Source organism: Physella acuta, unplaced genomic scaffold (assembly GCF_028476545.2).
Source record: "Physella acuta isolate Inbredline_101_S28 unplaced genomic scaffold, ASM2847654v3 ptg000746l, whole genome shotgun sequence".
Lineage (NCBI taxonomy): Eukaryota > Metazoa > Mollusca > Gastropoda > Physidae > Physella > Physella acuta.
This window is the reverse complement of record NW_026732264.1, coordinates 93,421-112,971: the sequence shown is the minus strand read 5'-3', so window position 1 is coordinate 112,971 and position 19,551 is coordinate 93,421. Positions and strand designations below refer to the sequence as shown.

General features: G+C 30.4%; 1 protein-coding gene across 1 annotated transcript; it reads right to left on the bottom strand.

The window, feature by feature from the left end:
- Positions 1–751: 751 nt before the first annotated feature.
- On the bottom strand, positions 752–19,473 carry LOC131950245 (uncharacterized). Its single transcript, XM_059312316.1, has 20 exons — positions 19,361–19,473; positions 18,697–18,781; positions 17,467–17,582; positions 15,438–15,612; positions 14,004–14,192; positions 13,030–13,107; positions 12,661–12,738; positions 12,165–12,332; positions 11,756–11,827; positions 11,103–11,186; positions 10,838–10,921; positions 9,941–10,024; positions 7,737–7,820; positions 7,493–7,576; positions 5,907–5,990; positions 5,647–5,730; positions 4,950–5,033; positions 4,685–4,768; positions 3,077–3,145; positions 752–2,806 (listed from the first exon to the last, which is right to left on the bottom strand). The coding sequence occupies exons 2-20, from the start codon at positions 18,749–18,751 to the stop codon at positions 1,857–1,859; spliced, it is 2,706 nt and encodes a 901-aa protein (XP_059168299.1). The 5' UTR covers positions 18,752–18,781; positions 19,361–19,473; the 3' UTR covers positions 752–1,856.
- Positions 19,474–19,551: the final 78 nt, after the last annotated feature.

The following is a 19,551-nucleotide window of genomic DNA, read 5'->3' as shown; positions in this document are numbered from 1 at the left end:
ATTTCGGGGTTTTTGTACTGTGACATGCATACTGAAAATAGATTATTGAGTTGTTTTAGCACTTGCTTTTTAAACCAGTGCTTTTAATACTATTTTAATTTAAGTCTATACTGGTTTCTTAATTCTTAATATTGTGGGATGTGGTAATTCGTAATACTGTAGATAGAAAAAACTATTAAAAACAAAAATCTAGTCGGAAACAGTTTATTTATACTTGGAAGCAACCTTTATTTTAAAATATATTAAAAATCGTGATTACGCAATTTTTAAAAAGAAGTGCATAGTAATTTTGACAAAGAATTTATAAATATGTATTAATTACCGCTCATGGTTCCAAACAGTACAACATGTGAGGCTAGTAAGTACCAAAGCGCAGCGGCGTAGTGAGGTCGGGTGTCACATGTTGCGGTACTTAATGGTGTCACCCCCCAGAGGCGTAGCGACCTTTCCCGGGGACAAACTTTCAATTTCCGATTTGCACCACCCCCTCAAACTTTTGATTTGCACCCCCCCCCCTCCTCAAACTTTCGATTTGCACCCCCCACCTGTCCTCAAACTTTCGATTTGCACCTCGTAAAACACTATTTAACACTCGAATTAATCACTTAATTAAATGGAATTATCCTTTTCCTCTATATATTTTGCTATTTTTTGCCTTTGTGTCACCCCCCCCTCCCTATATGGTGTCACCCGGTGCGATCCGCACCCCCTGTCCCCCTACCCTCGCTACGCCTCTGCCAAAGCGTACAAATATAATATGCTTAACACTACATCTGTTGATTTGTATACAGCTATGGGGCATTGTAGAACCTTAATGGTCGCAAAATGTAGATGTCAATTTTTTTATAACCTCCACTCGCTATGTCAAACTATTTTCATCAAACTATTATTGGCATGTGACATGGTACACTATTTTGTCATCTATCATACATTTTGCTAAACCACTGAAGAGAGCATGCTGGTAAATGTGTATCGCAACACCTGGGGAAATTGTATCGAAACAAATCCAAAACTATAGCACACATGCATGTTTACTGATATAAAATTTAGGGTTTTAAAGACACACGGCATCTCTAAATTTATTTTTAAAAAGTGTGCTTGTCAATTTATCTAGTAAAAAATATCGAATGTTTACATGAATTTTATTTGTAGTGTTTATTAATAAATAAAACTTTCTATATTTAATTTAACAGTCTGTCATATCAATGCGCTTTGTAAATATACAAATATAATAGCAAAAAAAACATTATTCTTTTTTGAAGTAGCAACAATAAATATTACAATTATAATATGTGTGTTAAGCTTTTATAAGTCTTGTTTTGTTTACTTCAATGTTTAAAATTAAAGCCCCTACCAAATATATTACTTGATAGTGTAGTTTATAATCCTCCTGTTGCCATGTATCTTATTGTTGCATCTTCTGTGACCACTCCGTTACCATCAATCCATTTTGAGATTCCAACATCTGTTATCTCGATATTCTGATTGTATTCAAGTAAAATGTTAGAGCCAGGATAGACATATTAAACAACTTTAAAATCCTCCGATATCAACTCGTTGAGGTATGTTTATCAGGGCTACGTTTGTGTGTAAACATTATTTTATCACATCATTCTTTGAACCTTAGCTACTAAAGTCAGATCAACAATTTAATATATTTTGCTGTATGTACTGAAGACCGTCCAAAATTTGAACAGTAAAGCATCGAGTAGTTGCTTCTTCCAACCATAAAAAAAAATATTGGACATCCGATTCCAGAGTACCCTAAAGACTTGTGGTCATATAAAGAATATAAAATACCCATGACATCTCTATCTCTATACTTCTAAAACTCAAGTTTGTTTAGTGTGCTATGCTTATTCACATACAGTACTACACCTTTCCAAATACAGACTACTACATTTTAATACAGAGTTACGGTAAGCTAAACTGTGGTAAAGTTCACACCCATAATATCCTAGTCGGTATACTCGAGCCCCACTGCTACCAGGACAGGTACAATTTGTGTACGTGTACCATGTCAACATTTTCCCCTGCACCTCCTGACTATGTACCTTTCTGTCCACCCAGTGACCTACAGAGACCTGCTTAGAACAGCCATGAGGATGTGACACTATAATGGTCAGCTTGTCCACATCTCTACGGCTCTCGTATTTGGCACTTACTTTCTTATCCAAGACATTAAACCGCTTCATCATATTCTCCAGTTTATCACCTAAAACTAAGTCATGTGTCACATAATACATATAGCAAAAGTTTTTTTTAGTATTTGACCCAACTATCTCCCATCCAGAAATGTTTTCCCCTGGACTTTTATCATCATCAAACCATAGTCTACAGCTGGACTGTTTCACCTCACTTGAATCAAATATCACATGTCTGGATGTTTGCACATAAACCACCCACCACTCTTTGCTGGGTGTGTCCGAAAGTTTACATTCAGAGCATTGACATTTAATGTTCATTTCAACTGTTTTCTTGTCCACCCTCTTCACCCACCCAGTCCCTGTTCTCAGCAAGTCCTGTCCCCTGGTGTTGTAGCAAGGATATAGAATTTTAGTGCCCTCTACAAACTTTGGTCTGTCTGGACTGGTGAACTTAACGGCAATCATGACCGTAAGGTCAGCCAAGGCTTTTGTGAGGTCAATTAGGTCATCATCACGGTAATCCGATGAAAAATGTTCGGTAGTAAAATTCTTTACGGGTATAAACATTTTATGGCCAGGATTTTTCTTGCAGTTTACAAAATGTTTGCGTAGTCCTATCTTGGTTTGACCTTTACTACATTCTTGCACTTCATGTCTACCTGTACAGGTAAACAAAATAATGCATTTACTGTAAGTATTTCAATATTTTAAATTATAAAATAATAAAACCTTCTACAGTCTTTCACAATATCTCAACGATTTACACAATTCAATCTGCCAGCAGTAAAAAAAAAGGCATAAAATTGTATAATGTTTAAAAAAATGGACTACATAACAACACATTATTTGAACATGCTAAAAGATGTCACTTTTTACTTGGACCAGTTGTGTTTGCTATCTTCTACAATAAAAAATAGAACTAATGTTACCTGTAAGATACTTTTGTAAGTCTTCACTGACCAAACCCATGTTGACATCCTTATGATCGAAGGCACTTCCTAAGAAAAAAAAACAAAAACTACATTAAAAAGTAAGAAGATTAAATACGTTAGGATGTTTACCATGTGTATATACACACTGACCAGCTTTACCAACCACAAAACATAGATCTCTAATTGTCAGAGACAGAAAAAATACCATAAAAAACCAAGATTTCGAACAGCATGAAGCAGCCATTAGATATTGGTAGAGTAATTTACATAATTTTCAAACAGAAATTACCTTTGTCTATCAAGAAATGTAGTTTTAAAATTATGCAATCAAGCTGCATGCAATAATATTCGGATAATAAAAACGTATTTATATAATTACAAAAACATTGTGCATGTTGAACATTCAAATATATCATGTCCAACATGTATTATTAAACATCATATTTAGGGACACACAATAAACTAAAAATATCTAACGCATTATGTTTTTTCTATTTTTATTATTATTTGTTTTTGTTAAATATGTCAAATTTTAGATTAGGCTCTAATATCATAATATCAAATGTAATATAAAAGATACCTTGTTATTTAAAGCAAAAAAAAAGTATTGTTTTATAACATTGGCTAACACAGCTATCCAAGAGCTTAACATAATAATTACGATCAGGATAAAACACTCAAAATTTGAGACAATCGAGAGAATAAGCTATTATATTTATGGTCCTATGTTTATAAATGTGTCTGGCTAACTTAAACGGTCTGCAAGATATAAGTATCTTAAACACCAGAAATAGAGTAAAGTTTTTCTTTCGAATAAAAAAGGACACTCAAAAATATAAAGTGATTAAAGAATAAGATTGTATACGTATATATGAAACTTTGTCCATCTAATTGAAACAGTAGTTAAATTGTAGTGTTAATACGGAAATAGAGTAAGTGCCACTTCTAGTAGCCGGGAGTATAATAAGTACTACTTCCTGTGTTCGGAAATAGTTCGAAAGTTAATAAGAATCTACAAATTCTATGTAATACTTATGTGTGCAAATTCGTACACATAACTGAAACGGTAATTAAGTTATCATGTTTACAGATAGACACACTAACTGACAGACAGACGTACAGACAATATTTTAAAAATAGGTTTCTTCGACTCAGTGAGGTGTAAAAAAAATCGAGATTTGTGTTAATCTCGATTTCAATTTTTTTCACAATTTCACTACATCATCTTTAGCCTACTTGTACTTGAGAAAGTAAAAAGCAACTTGCTTATTTATGTTTTTTTTATAGATTTTTCTTTCTTTGCTAATTTTGATTATTTTTTTGGCAAAAAAAATGCAATGTGCTAAGATTTTTGCTATAGAAATCAATCGTCCTATTTAATTTGTGAATAGTTTTTTAATATTTTCTGATTAGAAAATATCTCAATCGTATCTTATTAAAAGTAGAAATATTGTTGGAACCAAATGAAATCATTTTCCATAAAGCTATAGAATAAAGCTTATTTCAAATTATGTTCTAAACTCTAAACATTTGTCAATTTTTGTTGACAGATGATAGATGTTAATATGATATAAATATACAAGATCACACGATAAAGTGTTTTACCTGTTTGTTTTTCTGATTCTTCCAATGGTCTGCTTTTGATACTTAAAGATTCTTTATGTTCATCTAGTTCTTTTTTTAGAAGATCTGTATATGTAAATTGTTAGCATTTTTACAGAATATAATGCTAATCTAAAACATGAACAAATGCTAAACATTCAAATGTAATGGAAAGAATTCATTTTACTTATCGCAGTTGGTAAATTATTTAGTTAATATCTAAATATATTTCACTCTTACAAACGCAAACGAAATAAAATATTAATACTTTTTTCTTGTTCCAACGCCTGATTAGAAATTCGAAGTTCGCAGCACTCTTTATCTTGAACTAGTACTTTGTTTTTTAGTAACACTGAAAATAAAACGCGTTAAATTGCTTTTTCTGTTTTACTACTTAATTACAATGTGTTGAAAAGAAAACTACTAAGCAATCCGAGATTTAATTAATTCATGAGATTGGTAAATAAAGATATATAACCTGGATGTCTATAATAAACATTGTATAATACAATATTTAACAGATTTCAATGTTATGGGATCTGATTAGCTATGTAAATAAATGAACCAATGCATACAAAAATACACCTATTACCAAACATACACACATGCATACGCACACGCTTACATGCGCAAAAACACACAACTACACATTGTCATCATCTCTCAACTACCAACGGGGCATGTGACAGCAACTAAACGTCTCTGCTATATTTTAGAGTCACACTGTTAAATAGATAAATCGATAGTAGTCATCAAACAAAAATGCTTTAATTTGGTTAACTCTCAAACACAAGTTGTAGTAAGTCCAAAAATATGTCACTTATTTTAATTGTTAACTAACCTTATTTTGGCGAATTGATACATATTCCAATATTGGTTCTTAAACAAGAAAAGCACTGTTATTTACACATGACTAAACCAGTTATTCTTTTGTTAATAAATTATTACAAGAAAAAGTATTTTACCATTTTGTTTCTCTGATTCTTCCAATGATCTGCTTTTGATAATTAAAGATTCTTTATGCACATCTAGTTTATATTGTAGATGATCTGTTGAATTAAGATCTTAGCTCTTTACAGAATATAACGCTTAGGCTAAACATGAACAAATAGAATACAATTTAAAATAATGGGAATCATTCATTTTACTGAACACAGTGTTTTATTTAATTGGTATCTAAATATGTTTTACTCTTACAAATACAATCGATATAAAATATACACACTTATTTCTCGAACCAAGGCATCACGAGAAATACGAAGTTGGAAATGTTCTTTATCTTGATCTTGTAATTTATTTTTAAGCATCACTGAAAAAATAATTGTTTATTTTGATTTACTTTATAATTAAAATGTGTTGAAAAGGAAGCTACTGAGCAATCTGAGATTTAATTCACTTGTGAGAGTAATAAATGAAGATATAATCCACAGGTCTATATCACATATTGTATAATACAATACTATTATGTATTATGCTAAGTATGTAAGCGTGGGGTAGAAGTTTGGCATGAGTGCATTATTACATGACAGCTTGTTATTTAAACGTTTTTTACGCTTTTTTTCAGTACTTTTAAATTTTTTAATACATTAGATTTGCATGACTTAACTGTATTGTGTTCAAGAAGATGAAAAATGCGCGCATAATAGCGTGGTAAATAGTACTTTGTACAGGTAATTGTAATTAATTCGCACAAAAAATAAATTGGGTTCCGATGAATCAAATTTAATGTTAGATTGCAAAGTCATAGAATCTTCGCCTAAGTGCTAAGTTTAACAGAAATACGTCAGTTAGAAAAAATCGAAATTTACATTATAAAGCGTTGACCGTAGAAAATGAATGATTGTTTTTAAATATATAACGATGAACTATAATTTAAACAACAATAAATGAAAGCAAGGAATGCTGTGTAATGTATTGAATATCTTAAATTTATAAATCGACTCACTCTTTTCATTATAGTTATTTAAAAAGTGGTCTTCATTATAACATTGAAGAGAATAATTTATTTTCTACTTTTTAGTGCATTGTAATATAATAGCTAACTATAAAATGTTTTTAAAAAAAAATAATTTAAACGAATTTTACTTTCAGGCCGACAGTATTTTCGTTAATTTCGGCGTCGTCCATAGTGACTACAATAATAAATACACAATTTGTTTCATATTCACGAAAGAAGGTTGAAGATTTTGAAGAAATGGTTCTATTATTAATTTTACAATAGTAAAAATGTGTTGTTGTTTTTTTTTTCAATTTTTACAACATAGTGACCGAAATATATTAAAAACCATAAATCTAAAACTAAAATTCAGAAATGTAATTTTCTGTGTTATAAAAGTTGCAATTTTGAAGATATTTTCTAGCGTTTAAGGCCATAGTAATATTTATTTTAGTAATTCTTTAACTTCCAAGTTTTACTTTCGCGCAGGAACTCCGTAATCCATCTGCCGAAAACCCCACTTTGTAGTAATTTTTTCTCACAATAATTGGCCAATATAATATTAAAATAAAATTATTTTTTACACATAGCTTAGGTTATGGCATTTACGAGGGCAAAGAAACAGACAGAGTCACATTATTAAATAGATAAGTCGATAGTAGTCATAAAAATTCTGCTTTAATTTGGTTAACTCTCAAACACAAGTTGTAGTAGGTCCAAAAATATGTCACTTATTTTAATTGTTAACTCACCTAATTTGGCGAATTGATACATCTTCAAAGATTTGTTCTTAAACAAAAAAAGCACTGTTATTTACACATGACTAAACCAGTTATTCTTTTGTTAATAAATTATTACAAGAAAAAGTGGTTTACCTGTTTGTTTCTCTGATTCTTCCAATGATCTGCTTTTGATACTTAAAGATTCTTTGTGTACATTTAGTTCATATTTCAAATGATCTGTAGAAATAAGATTTTAGCACTTGTACAGAATATAACACTTAGGCTAAAACATGAACAAATGGAAAACAAAAATATCTTAGTTTTATTTTTAATTTAGTTAATTGGTATCTAAATATGTTTTACTCTTACAAATCTAATCGATATTAAATATACACACTTATTTCTCGAACCAAGGCATCACCAGAATTCCGAAGTTGAGAATGTTCTTTATCTTGAATTAGTTGTTTATTTTTAAGCAACTCTGAAAAAGAAAACCGCTAAATGATTATTATGTGTTACTGGTTAATTAAACTGTTTTGATTACAGAACTACTGATCAATCTAAGGTTTAATTAACTTATGCGATTGTTTAATGAAGATATACAGGTCTATAACAAATATTGTAGTATAATATACGTATATATATATATTACGCGAATTATCTTGGAAAAAGTTGGTATAGCGTGTTTTAACTTTGACAGTTTATAATTAAACAGTTAAGCCTAAAATTAGCTTTTACATTTGGTTTCTACCCCTTTTGGCGTCCACTATTGTACTAATCGTAGTTTTACTAACATTATGAGTAGCTGTATTTAACACAGCTTTAATATACTGAATTAAATAAACCGGTAGTGATCTCCCCTAAACTTTCTCGAATATTCTTATATAAAACAACAGGGGATGGTAACTGGGGATATAGTTATGATTTTTAATCCATTTTAAATACTGAAACTTTTAAAAATAGAATAGAATCTCAGTAAAAAACAATTGCGCACCAAGCGAACGCCTAATAAAGGTGTGTATAATAGTGCGCAATAGTATTAGTACTTAATAAATTTACATTAGTTTTTTGAGAAATCGGAAGTAGCGTAAATTACTACTTCCGGTCAACGGAAATTACTCAAAATTTAACAGAAGGTAGAGAATTAGATCTTTTACTTACATGTGAAATTTCATTTATCTATCTGAAATAGTACTCAAGTTATAGGCTTTTGAAAAATTCAAAGTAGAAAAAGTACCACTTCCGGTTGTCGGAAATCGCTCAAAAGTTGAAACGGATCTACGATTTTGATATAATACTTATATATGTAATTTCATCAACCTAGCTGTAACGGTACTCAAGTGATCGTGTTTACACACGGACACACAGACACACAGACACACAGACATACGGACAAGATTGCAAAATTATGTTTTTCCGTATCAGTGAGGTGTAAAACGTCGAGATTTGTAAAAATCTCTATTTTTTTTTTGCACGATTACAATACTTTCTCTATACTACGTATATACGAGAAAGTAAAAACGTAATAACTAAAATGATTTAAAATTGCAGATTTTTGTTTTTAAGTGTGAAAAAAACGTAAAAATCTCGACTTTTTGTCAAAATAGTTCCTTTGGTAAAGACCTCTTAAGTAAAATTTTCTCTCCATATTTCAAAAAGGTTTTATACTAAAAGGAACTCCACAAAGTAAACAACTACTGCCTTGCTGATTGTTCTTGGATATATAAAAGCTATAGAAGCAAATCCAGTGAGAAAACCAGGCAGAAGTCAGGGGAAACGGTTCAAATGGAGCATAGCATTGTGATCTATTTAGGTCTTCTTTTTATTTATTGTTAATTATATTTTAAATGGCCTTGAGCTGTCTATTGTTCAAACTAAAGAAATGTTCCATCACACTCATGTGATAATATTCACCACTGAGCTCGTGTGGCTCGTGCTTTTGCTCCTTCCCCCGCAATGGTCCTTGACATTGAGGTCGACATCCTATAATTTCAGAGTGGTATATAAAGCGGGAATATTCCACACACGAGGCAGCCCACTAGACACCCAGGAGAGAGAGTCACGTACGACGCCATATTATATCTTCTAGCTTAAGCAGCAATTATCTCTTAGTTCCAGTGTATTCAGTATTTTCTGTGTCTTATTTTAATAACGTGTAGGTTGTGTTGATTACTTAGGTACCTTATCCAGTGTTAGTAGTTTCAGTGTGTTATTCCTAAAATCGTAAGTTGGGTCTTTCATTATTGAATATTTCTATTTTTTGCATAGTATTGGTATATTATTATTTCGACTTGTTTACTTATTAGAAGGTTATAGATTGATTAAAAGTGTCACTAGTTGCAGACGGTCTTCGTGTGTGTTTTTACCCTAGACATAAGCTTCGAGTCCACGGAGAGTTTTTGTTTTCTGGTGGTCTTTTTAGTTTCGTAAGTCATCAGTCTAAGGCCATCCAAAACGTTTCCGGGTATTGCGTACTCTTTACCCGTGGTAAAGGTACGTAAAAGCATGTTGGAACATAATACAATTATATACGAAGAAAATGAACTAGCGTTCGATCCAAATACTTTCTTAAAAGATTGTTTTATAAATAATATATTTTACCTGAGTAATCTTTTAATTCGTCCATTAACTTGCATTGGTTGCTGACTATTTCTTGATATTCTTTTAGTTTTAGATTTAGGTGATCTGTACATATATATATATATATATATATATATATATATATATATATATATATATATATATATATATATATATATATATAAAATATATATATATATATATATATATATATATATATATATATATATATATATATATATATCTTCCCAATCATTTGTATGCAACAGGAATTGTTTACGTTTCATACAAGCAAAAACTAAGACTGTAATTTGATCGTGTGCTAATCAGATGGTAACAGTCAGATTTATCATGGAACATGATCATGCAGATTCGCAGTCCGAGGCATTTAATGTTACAAACGATAGTAAAACAATTATACCTCCTATACCTCTACTATTTTTGGTATTTTCGAATTGGGTAACGAAATATGCACATGCAGATTCAGAATAATAAGCTCAATATGATTTGCTAAAAAAAATTCTTGCAATTTGTTAAGATGCATTCTCACTTTTGCACAGAATCAAGACACATGCTTACATGCGCACAAACACACAACTACACATTATCATCATCTCTCAACTACCAAGGGTGCATGTGACAGCAAGTAAACGTCTTAACTATATTTTAGAGTCACACTTTTAAATAGATAAATCGATAGTAGTCATCAAACAAAAATATTTTAATTTAGTTAACTCTCAAACACAAGTTGTAGTAAGTCCAAAAATGTGTCACTTATTTTAATTGTTAAATCACCTAATTTGGCGAACTGACACATATTCAAAGATTTGTTCTTTAATAAGAAAAGCACTGTTCCTTACAAATGACTAAACCAGTTATTCTTTTGTTAATAAATTATTACAAGAAAAAGTGGTTTACCTGTTTGTTTCTCTGATTCTTCCAATGATCTGCCTTTGATACTTAAAGATTCTTTATGTACATCTAGTTCATATTTCAGATGATCTGTATAAATAAGATCTTTGCACTTTACAGAATATAACGCTTAGGCTAAAACATGAACAAATGGAAAACAAGTAAATATAATGGCAATCATTCTTTTTACTGAACACAGTATTTTATTTAAATTATTGGCATCTAAAAATGTTTTACTCTTACAAATCCAGTCGATATAAAATATACACACTTATTTCTCGAACCAAGGCAAGACGAGAAATCCGAAGTTGTAAATTTTCTTTATCTCGATCTTGTAATTTACTTTTAAGTATCACTGAAACAAAAATTGTTTATTTTGATTTACTGCATAATTAAAATGTATTGAAAAGGAAGCTACTGAGCAATCTGAGAATTAATTCAAATGAAGATATAATCTACAGGTATATATCACATATTGTATAATACAACACTATTATGTATTATGCTAAGTATGTAAGCGTGGGGTAGAAGTTTGGTATGAGTGCATTATTACATGACAGCTTTTTATTTAAACGTTTTTTTACCCTTTTTTCAGTACTTTTAAATTTTTTTATAAAATAGATTTGCATGAATTAACCTTATTGTGTACAAAAAGAAGATGAGAAATACGCGAGCTCAATGAGGCTGAGTGGATAGGACAGAGCAGGTGGAAAACAGATGGCGGGAAACCGTGGATAACTTTTACAGAGGCATTTTCTTTTTGAAGGATCCAAAGCGCATTATGACCATTAAACTTTCAGACATTAAATATAATAATTCTTATTTCTTAATATGTGGTAATTTTTGCCATACAAATGAAAAGTTTTTATAATTTCTAAAATATTTTTATGTATAATACTTATGTAATTAATTGCCACAGCCTACATTTTTCTGGAACCGATCCTTCATAAGAAATCCCAAGTTCACAAAGTGTCTTTTTTTTCATCTGTGAGATGTCTGGAAAAACATCAAACGTGTTTTGTTTCAATGATTAATGTTTACAAAAAATAATTGGTAATTGAGATATCTGATTAAGTTATAATAAACTGAGGCGATTCTAAATGTTGTAAGTATCTTTTGAAAATACACATTATTCTGTGTTAGGTTTATAAACAATCATTCGAATTTTATTGTGAAAAGAGTGTTCTACATTTTAATTTTTGAACCATACGTTGATGTAAGTCGTAAAGAATGTATGTATGTGAGTGTAGAGAGAGAGAAAAAATAAGGGGAGTGTTATAATTATGTGTAGTCAGTATAATCAAAACATTTTGTGACGGTATATTTTACAGACTTTGTACAAGCGATTGAGAGCATGATGACTTTGATACAGCATGAACTCCAGCGTTGGTGCCAATTCGATCGCAGCTACGCTTATTGTCCACAATGTTCAGTGTTTGTTCGAGACATTTTTCTCCGGTGTGGGGAGGGGAGAGCACTTGAAATTTTCGGGAGGCAGACACTGTAAAAGTAAATATTTTCTATATAAATTCTCATTCGTTTGGTTGGCGAAACACATCGAAAAGTTAGGGCTACCTGGAAGAAACTCTGACAATGTTGATAACATCATTTTAACTAGAATTCTTCAAACAGTTATAGCCGACTATGTAACATATTACCATATTACCACGCTTTTACTGGCAAGTGTCTAATCGGGCAAAAGCCTTTGGGCGAAAGGCATTCGAGCAAGCTTCCTATTATATATATATATATATATATATATATATATATATATATGAATTTGAAATGGCGTTTTCCCGTATGGGGGACATAATAAAACAAATACTTACATTTATAATAAAGCGCACATGCAACCACAATGAGCACTGCCAATGCCATTCCTGCGTTCTTTCTATTGTAGATTGATACTGTATATATATATATATATATATATATATATATATATATATATATATATATATATATATATATATATATATATATATATATGTGTGTGTGTGTGTGTGTGTGTGTGTATGTTCATGTGTGTGTGTGCTTAAGGTAACAAAGATGAAAAGCGTTAAAGTTGTGTTTCTTCATACACATATTTTCCAATTTTTTAATTTTAAATAGGCATGCATTCTTAAAAAAATTACTATTTTTTTCAGAGAGTAGCAAAAAAAAGTATTACATTAATGACATTAATCTATGACATTTACCTTTATTAGGTAAATTGTAATATACAGAAGCCGTATTTGATCTCCATCCTGCACCATTTTCAGCTACACACCTAAGAGCTGTTAAAGCATATATTGATAATATTATTTAAAAAATATATTGATAATATTAACAAGAGGGACTGTATTCCCAATTCTAGGTAATATATATATATATATATATATATATATATATATATATATATATATATATATATATATATATATATATATATATATATATATATATATATTAGGTTTTATGAATGATAAAAAAATTGTGTAGTCATCTTAGTATTAATAATACTAATATCCAGATCTGGATATATATACATATATATTGTAGTGATATTCATACTTATATGCATGGGTAATAATTGACAATAATTGATTTTAAGTGACTATATCATCACAATATGTTCCGCCTGTCATGCTGTCTATAAATGGGGCCGGTATCAGGCTTCATTTTGTATGATTAAACGAATGAAGTGATCAATCAGTGAACCAGTCAATCAATCAATTAATTAATTAATCACTCATTGATTAAAACAATAGATCATCTAGTAAATGAATCAAGGAATCAGAGTTTCTTCCAGGCATCTCTTCGGGGGGGCAAAGCCCCCCCGAAAATTTTTTACCGCCCCCCCGAACGAAATGAAATTTATATAATTTATATAGAAAATATATACTTTTAACAGTGTCCGCCCCCCCGAAGAAAGTTTACCGCCCCCCCCGAAGATTTCAAGTGCCCCCCCGGAGAAAAAAGTCTGGAAGAAACACTGCAAGGAATAACATAATCAGTCTACGGACGAATGAATTAATTGATTAAAACATACTCCAAAATAAATAGTTGTATACAAATATTTGTATGTATATATATATATATATATATATATATATATATATATATATATATATATATATATATATATATATTTCTTAAAAACAGAAATTGTTTTTAACAATCCTCATCGTACCTGTAGAACCACTTATGACTGACGAAAATTGTAAGTTATTGCCACTGGTTTTGTATTGTTCCACATCATTAATGTACATGTAGATCCACGTCTCAATTTCACTGACATCGGTTCTCTCACACATACAATGTACTGAAATGTTGTGTCTTTCATCATAGTCACAGTTTTTTAGTGCTATGCTGGGAAAATCTGTAACAAACACAATGGCCGTCAGCTAGAGTTTCCTCTTGATGGAAAGCTCCTAAAACTCCACAGCTGCTAAAACTTATGTCTTTAAAGCATGAACTACTAACGTATGTTTAACCGTACGAGAGCAAACAGCATTGTCGTTTCGTAAAGCAACAACCTGTTTTTTTTTTTATTTTACCAATTGTTTACGCAATTACCAACAATATAAATAAAAACATTCATGTTGTATACTTCACTCGTCGATAATGAGGTTTTAAATATTGACATTAAAAGTTTTTAGATCTTTTGGGAAAAAAAATGTGTCTTTTCTCTTAAAAAGATCTATGAAATGAGTGTTCCATTAAGACATCAGGTAAAAGAATAAATTTTGTCCCTGTTCTATCGTTCCCTTCTTTAAAAATATTGTATTGCAGAACTAAAGAACTCCATAAATGTATACGATAATATAAGTAAAATAAACCGGGAGTGATCTCCCCTAAACTCTCTAGAATATTCTAATATAACACTACGTGGGATGTCAACTCGGAATATAGAGATGATTTTTGTTTACTTAAACTTTTAAAAATAGAATAAAATCTAGTAGAAAAAAAAATTGCGCACCAAGCGAGCACCAAAACCAAATGTGCGTAATAGTGCGCAATATTATTAGTACTTTATAAATTTACATGCGTTTTTTGAGAAATCGGAAATAGCGTAAATTAGTACTTCCGGTCAACGGAAATTACTCAAAATTTGACAGAAGGTAGACAATTAGATCTTTTACTTACATGTGAAATTTCATTTATCTATCTGAATTAGTACTCAAGTTATAGGCTTTTGAAAAATTCAAAGTAGAAAAATTACCACTTCCGTTTATCGGAAATCGCTCAAAAGTTGATACGGATCTACGATTTTGATAAAATACTTATATATTAAATTTCATCAACCTAGCTGTAACGGTACTCAAGTTATCGTGTTTACACACAGACACACAGACACACACACACACAGACATACGGACAAGATTGCAAAATTATGTTTTTCCGTATCAGTGAGGTGTAAAACGTCGAGATTTGTAAAAATCTCGATTTTTTTTTGCACGATTACAATACTTTCTCTATACTACGTATATTCGAGAAAGTAAAAATATGTAAGAAATATCAATAACTAGGATAAAAAATATTAACGGATATTATTTTTAATCAATGATATCGATATCCAGACTTGCATAGTTGATTTGTAAGAAAAGTTCTGTAAAACGTTTACCTAAAGTTATTGAAACTTCAGCTGAATAACTGTATACTTGACCAGATGTTAAATACAGTATTGCAAAGAGTTTGTGTTGGCCTATACCAAGGTCCTCTAGGGCTATCAGCTGTTGACACGTTATCGTACAGTTGGTTGTTGTACAGTCGCTCTCTGGTGTAGTCAGCTCGCTGTCCTAAACACACATTGAATAAAAAAAGAGTTTGCCATCAGTTTTACCAACTTAGAGGCACAAAACAGCGACAGGAATTCAAACTTATAATTTCCCTTGCTCTTTGATTACACACAAAAATAAAGAAAACATTTGGATAAAAGAAAAATTCCTTGAAAATGTATAATCAACTGTTTTCAAATACCCTTAAAATGTAATTAATAGTGACTTGTAATTATTATTTTGAATGATGGCTAATGTAAACAAAACAACTATGGCACAAAAAACATTGAACTTTATTAACGCGTTTCATGCGCATTTTTCGAGTTACACTGGTTTTTAATTTAACATAGGGCGTTGAAAATTTATTTCTAGCTTTGAAATTCAATAGGGCTGGTAAGTAGCTCACCAACCACTTCTATGGCTCATGCAGGTTTTATTGAGCCGTAGAACTGGTTGGTGACCTACTTACCAGCTCTATAGTTTAACGGGGTTTTTTTTTTAGCTCAAAGCAAACTGAAAGAAAAATAAATACAAACAGTTTGGTTATAGGGTTTTCGACGGTTGAATATATTGGAATATATAAGATTAATTGATTTACTGAATTCTTTCTATCTAAAATATTAATAAAACTGCATACACATCGGTTAGGGTAACGGTGACGTTAACAATAGGATAAAACAACGAATAGAGATAGAGTGTATATTAAGGATAAGCAAGTGGATTCATATAGGCATGGTTATGGATTTGGAAACGACTATTGGCAGAGAAATGGATAGGTATTGTTATAATAAGTATTGTGTAGTGGGGTAGTTACACAGGGTTAGTGGCGTAGCCAGGATCGTCTCATGGGGGGGGGGGTTCAATTTTTTTCCAGCAGTGTATAACCAAGGTGACAAACTTTCGATTTGCACGCCCCCCCCCCCCCTCAAACTTTCTATTTGCACCCTCCTCAAACTTTCGATTTATGCCGATGGGTCTATGGGGGGTTATGAACCCCCCCCCCCCCAACCGCCCCTGCCTACGCCACTGCACAGGGTGGTAATTAAGAGGACGTAATTGATCTGGTGGGCTACTTACCATGTTGGGTCACAATTAGGACACAAATTAATGTTGTATCTTAGATATATGCTTATTTTAAGTTAGGGTTTGTATATTATTGAAAATTCTGTACAAATTTTTTAAAATTTAATAAATACTGTTGGCTTTTATTTTTTTGTATCCTGTATGTGTACATAATTCTGTTACACTTTCTTAAAATTTTATTAGTTCATTTGCAATTGTTTGCTAGGACACAAATTAATGTTGTATCTTAGATATATGCTTATTTTAAGTTAGGGTTTGTATATTATTGAAAATTCTGTACAAATTTTTTAAAATTTAATAAATACTGTTGGCTTTTATTTTTTTGTATCCTGTATGTGTACATATTCTGTTACACTTTCTTAAAATTTTATTAGTTCATTTGCAATTGTTTGCTATTGCGCTGTAAACAGCAATAATCTCTTCCGATATTTTATTCTTGTTTATTTTTTTTGTATCGTATGGGGTTCTACTCACTAATTGTTTAACTCATATGATTTTTATAAAATGTGTGTATCATTTAAAAAATGAATATTGAAGGTGTTGTAAAACAATTTTAATTTTTCTAACTTATACTAATAATTGTCTGCATGTCCATCAAACATATGTTTTTAAAATGTATCAACTTTCACAAAAATTCTAATTGTGTCTGAAAACTATTTACATTTAATCTTTAATATATTAATAATCTAAAATATCAAGTTGTTATAATTGAACACTTCAGATCAAGTTTAAAAAGATTTTTTTAACCATATAATATTTTTTAAAAAAATAAGCAATATTATTCTCATGTACCTCTTTGAGTTTAATAACAAATTTTGGCTTTCTATCTTTACCATCTGTCATTCGTTTGCAAGTAATTTGTATGTCTTGTGCCATAAGTTTTTTTGAGCAATCCAAGCTATGCGAGTCTGAAGAAAACATCAGTGTATAGGCTTTTAAATATGTACTCAAATGTACTCATATATATATATATATATATATATATATATATATATATATATATATATATATATATATATATATATATATATATAGTGAAATATGTTCAGCACGAAAAAGTAAGACATAACTTATCGGTTAAGGATAATTAATAGGTATTTTCCCATATGTGTAAACCATTCAAACATTATACAAAAATACTAAAAATACCAAATTGCGTTACACTTCCAATAGAAAATGCTCGTTCTGTTGGTATACAAGAAAACATAAGTAAAATAGTTATAACACACCCGAATGAGAACCACTAAATAATTTCAACTTCAATGAAGAATTAGAAATGAATATTATAATAGACAATATAGAAAAGAAGTTGAAGATGTGTTGGTAAAAATTACAAATGAAAATAATGCATCGATTTCCAAAAACAAAACATTATATTTCTATTTTTTGTTTTAAATAAAATAAATTATCATCGTGTTTTTCTGTAGTTATTAGTATTTGTATTCGTATAATGTATTGATTAATAAAAACATGTCGTGCTGTGAAGGTCATAGTTTCAAAAACGACAAGTCCCGATTTCGATTTTCCGGGCAGATGATGCTCAAGAACTGGGGACAGCAAACCATCTAGGAGAGAAAACTTTAAAATCAACTATTACCTTGTATGTTATTCTAGGATGAACAAAGGCTGAAACTGGAGTCATGTTGACATGTAATATTTTGTGTTGGGGGAAATGACATCCAACGTTGAAATTAAAAAAAAGAGAAGAAAACACAAATGGAACACCTCTAACCGGTAAAATAATTGATCAAATAATTATTTAATAATCTTGATCTTGATAAACAGATATCTACTTATTATTTAACGCTAGTAATTGGCTCCTAGGTGTAAAAGACATTAGCAAAGAACAGCTCACTTACGTCAAATGTTCAACTATCGAATGCTAGTGCCTTATCATATTATTTACTATTTTGTTATTAAATACAGTAGTCTATTTTAATTGTAAGGAAAACGAATAATCTTTCGTTTTCATCGGAATAAAGTTAAATAGGTTTTTACCTTGCAATTGATATATAAGCTTACCTGAAGTTATATTTAAAGTCAAGATAGTCGTAATTAAAAGGAAAATAGTCTTCATACTGCTTTTTGATGTGATTTTCCTCTTTTCCTAAACGAATTGAAATACATAATTACAAAATATTGAATACACAATACTTAATTTAATAGGTTTGAAATAATTGTGAAAAATTACCATTACTTCTGGATCAATACGAACCAATGACAAATTAACTTTAGCATGATATGTTGGGAAATTATAATTTTCCATAATTTTCCCAAAAACGTTTGTGTACACATGATAAACATGCCCTACTAAACAACATGTAACTTGTATAGGGCTTACAATATAAGTAAAAAATAAGATGTATTTTAAAATATAAATGTGCTTGAAGACTAGAAGGGATGTAGTGTTATAAGTTCAGGTTTTAACTGAAATTATATATAGTGATGAATATAAAATTACTTAAGGTAAGATGATTAATTAAGTATAACATAAGATAAAATAAACATTTCATGAAATAATGTTTTTATAGGCATACATGAGGTTTATTTTTTTTATTTTAAAATAAAAAATCATGCTACATAACATACAAAGAAATGGAAAATAATTTGAATAAAATTAACCATTATTAACGGCAATATTTGTTTTTCTTTTTATCTATAATTAATTTTAAATTACGTTTCTTACCTGAGTAGTCCTTTGTTACTCAAATGGTTCAAATGGTTCAACTTGAAAGATTTTACCTGTTTTATTCATAGCTCATGTGTTACATGTTGCAATGAATTTTAGATTGCAAAAACAACGTCCGTTTTTTTGTAGGGCGAGGTCGATAGACCAGCACGAACCAGTTGCAGCCAGTATCAGGTTTCGTGACCTAC

Excerpts from the sequence above, each read along its gene's own strand:
- LOC131950245 (XM_059312316.1), bottom strand. The coding sequence starts at position 18,751 with ATGAAGACTATTTTCCTTTTAATTACGACTATCTTGACTTTAAATATA. Across the intron at positions 12,739-13,029 it reads TTACAATTTACCTAATAAAG|TATCAATCTACAATAGAAAG; the intron begins GTAAATGTCATA and ends ATATATATACAG. Across the intron at positions 2,807-3,076 it reads CTTACAAAAGTATCTTACAG|GTAGACATGAAGTGCAAGAA; the intron begins GTAACATTAGTT and ends TTACCTGTACAG.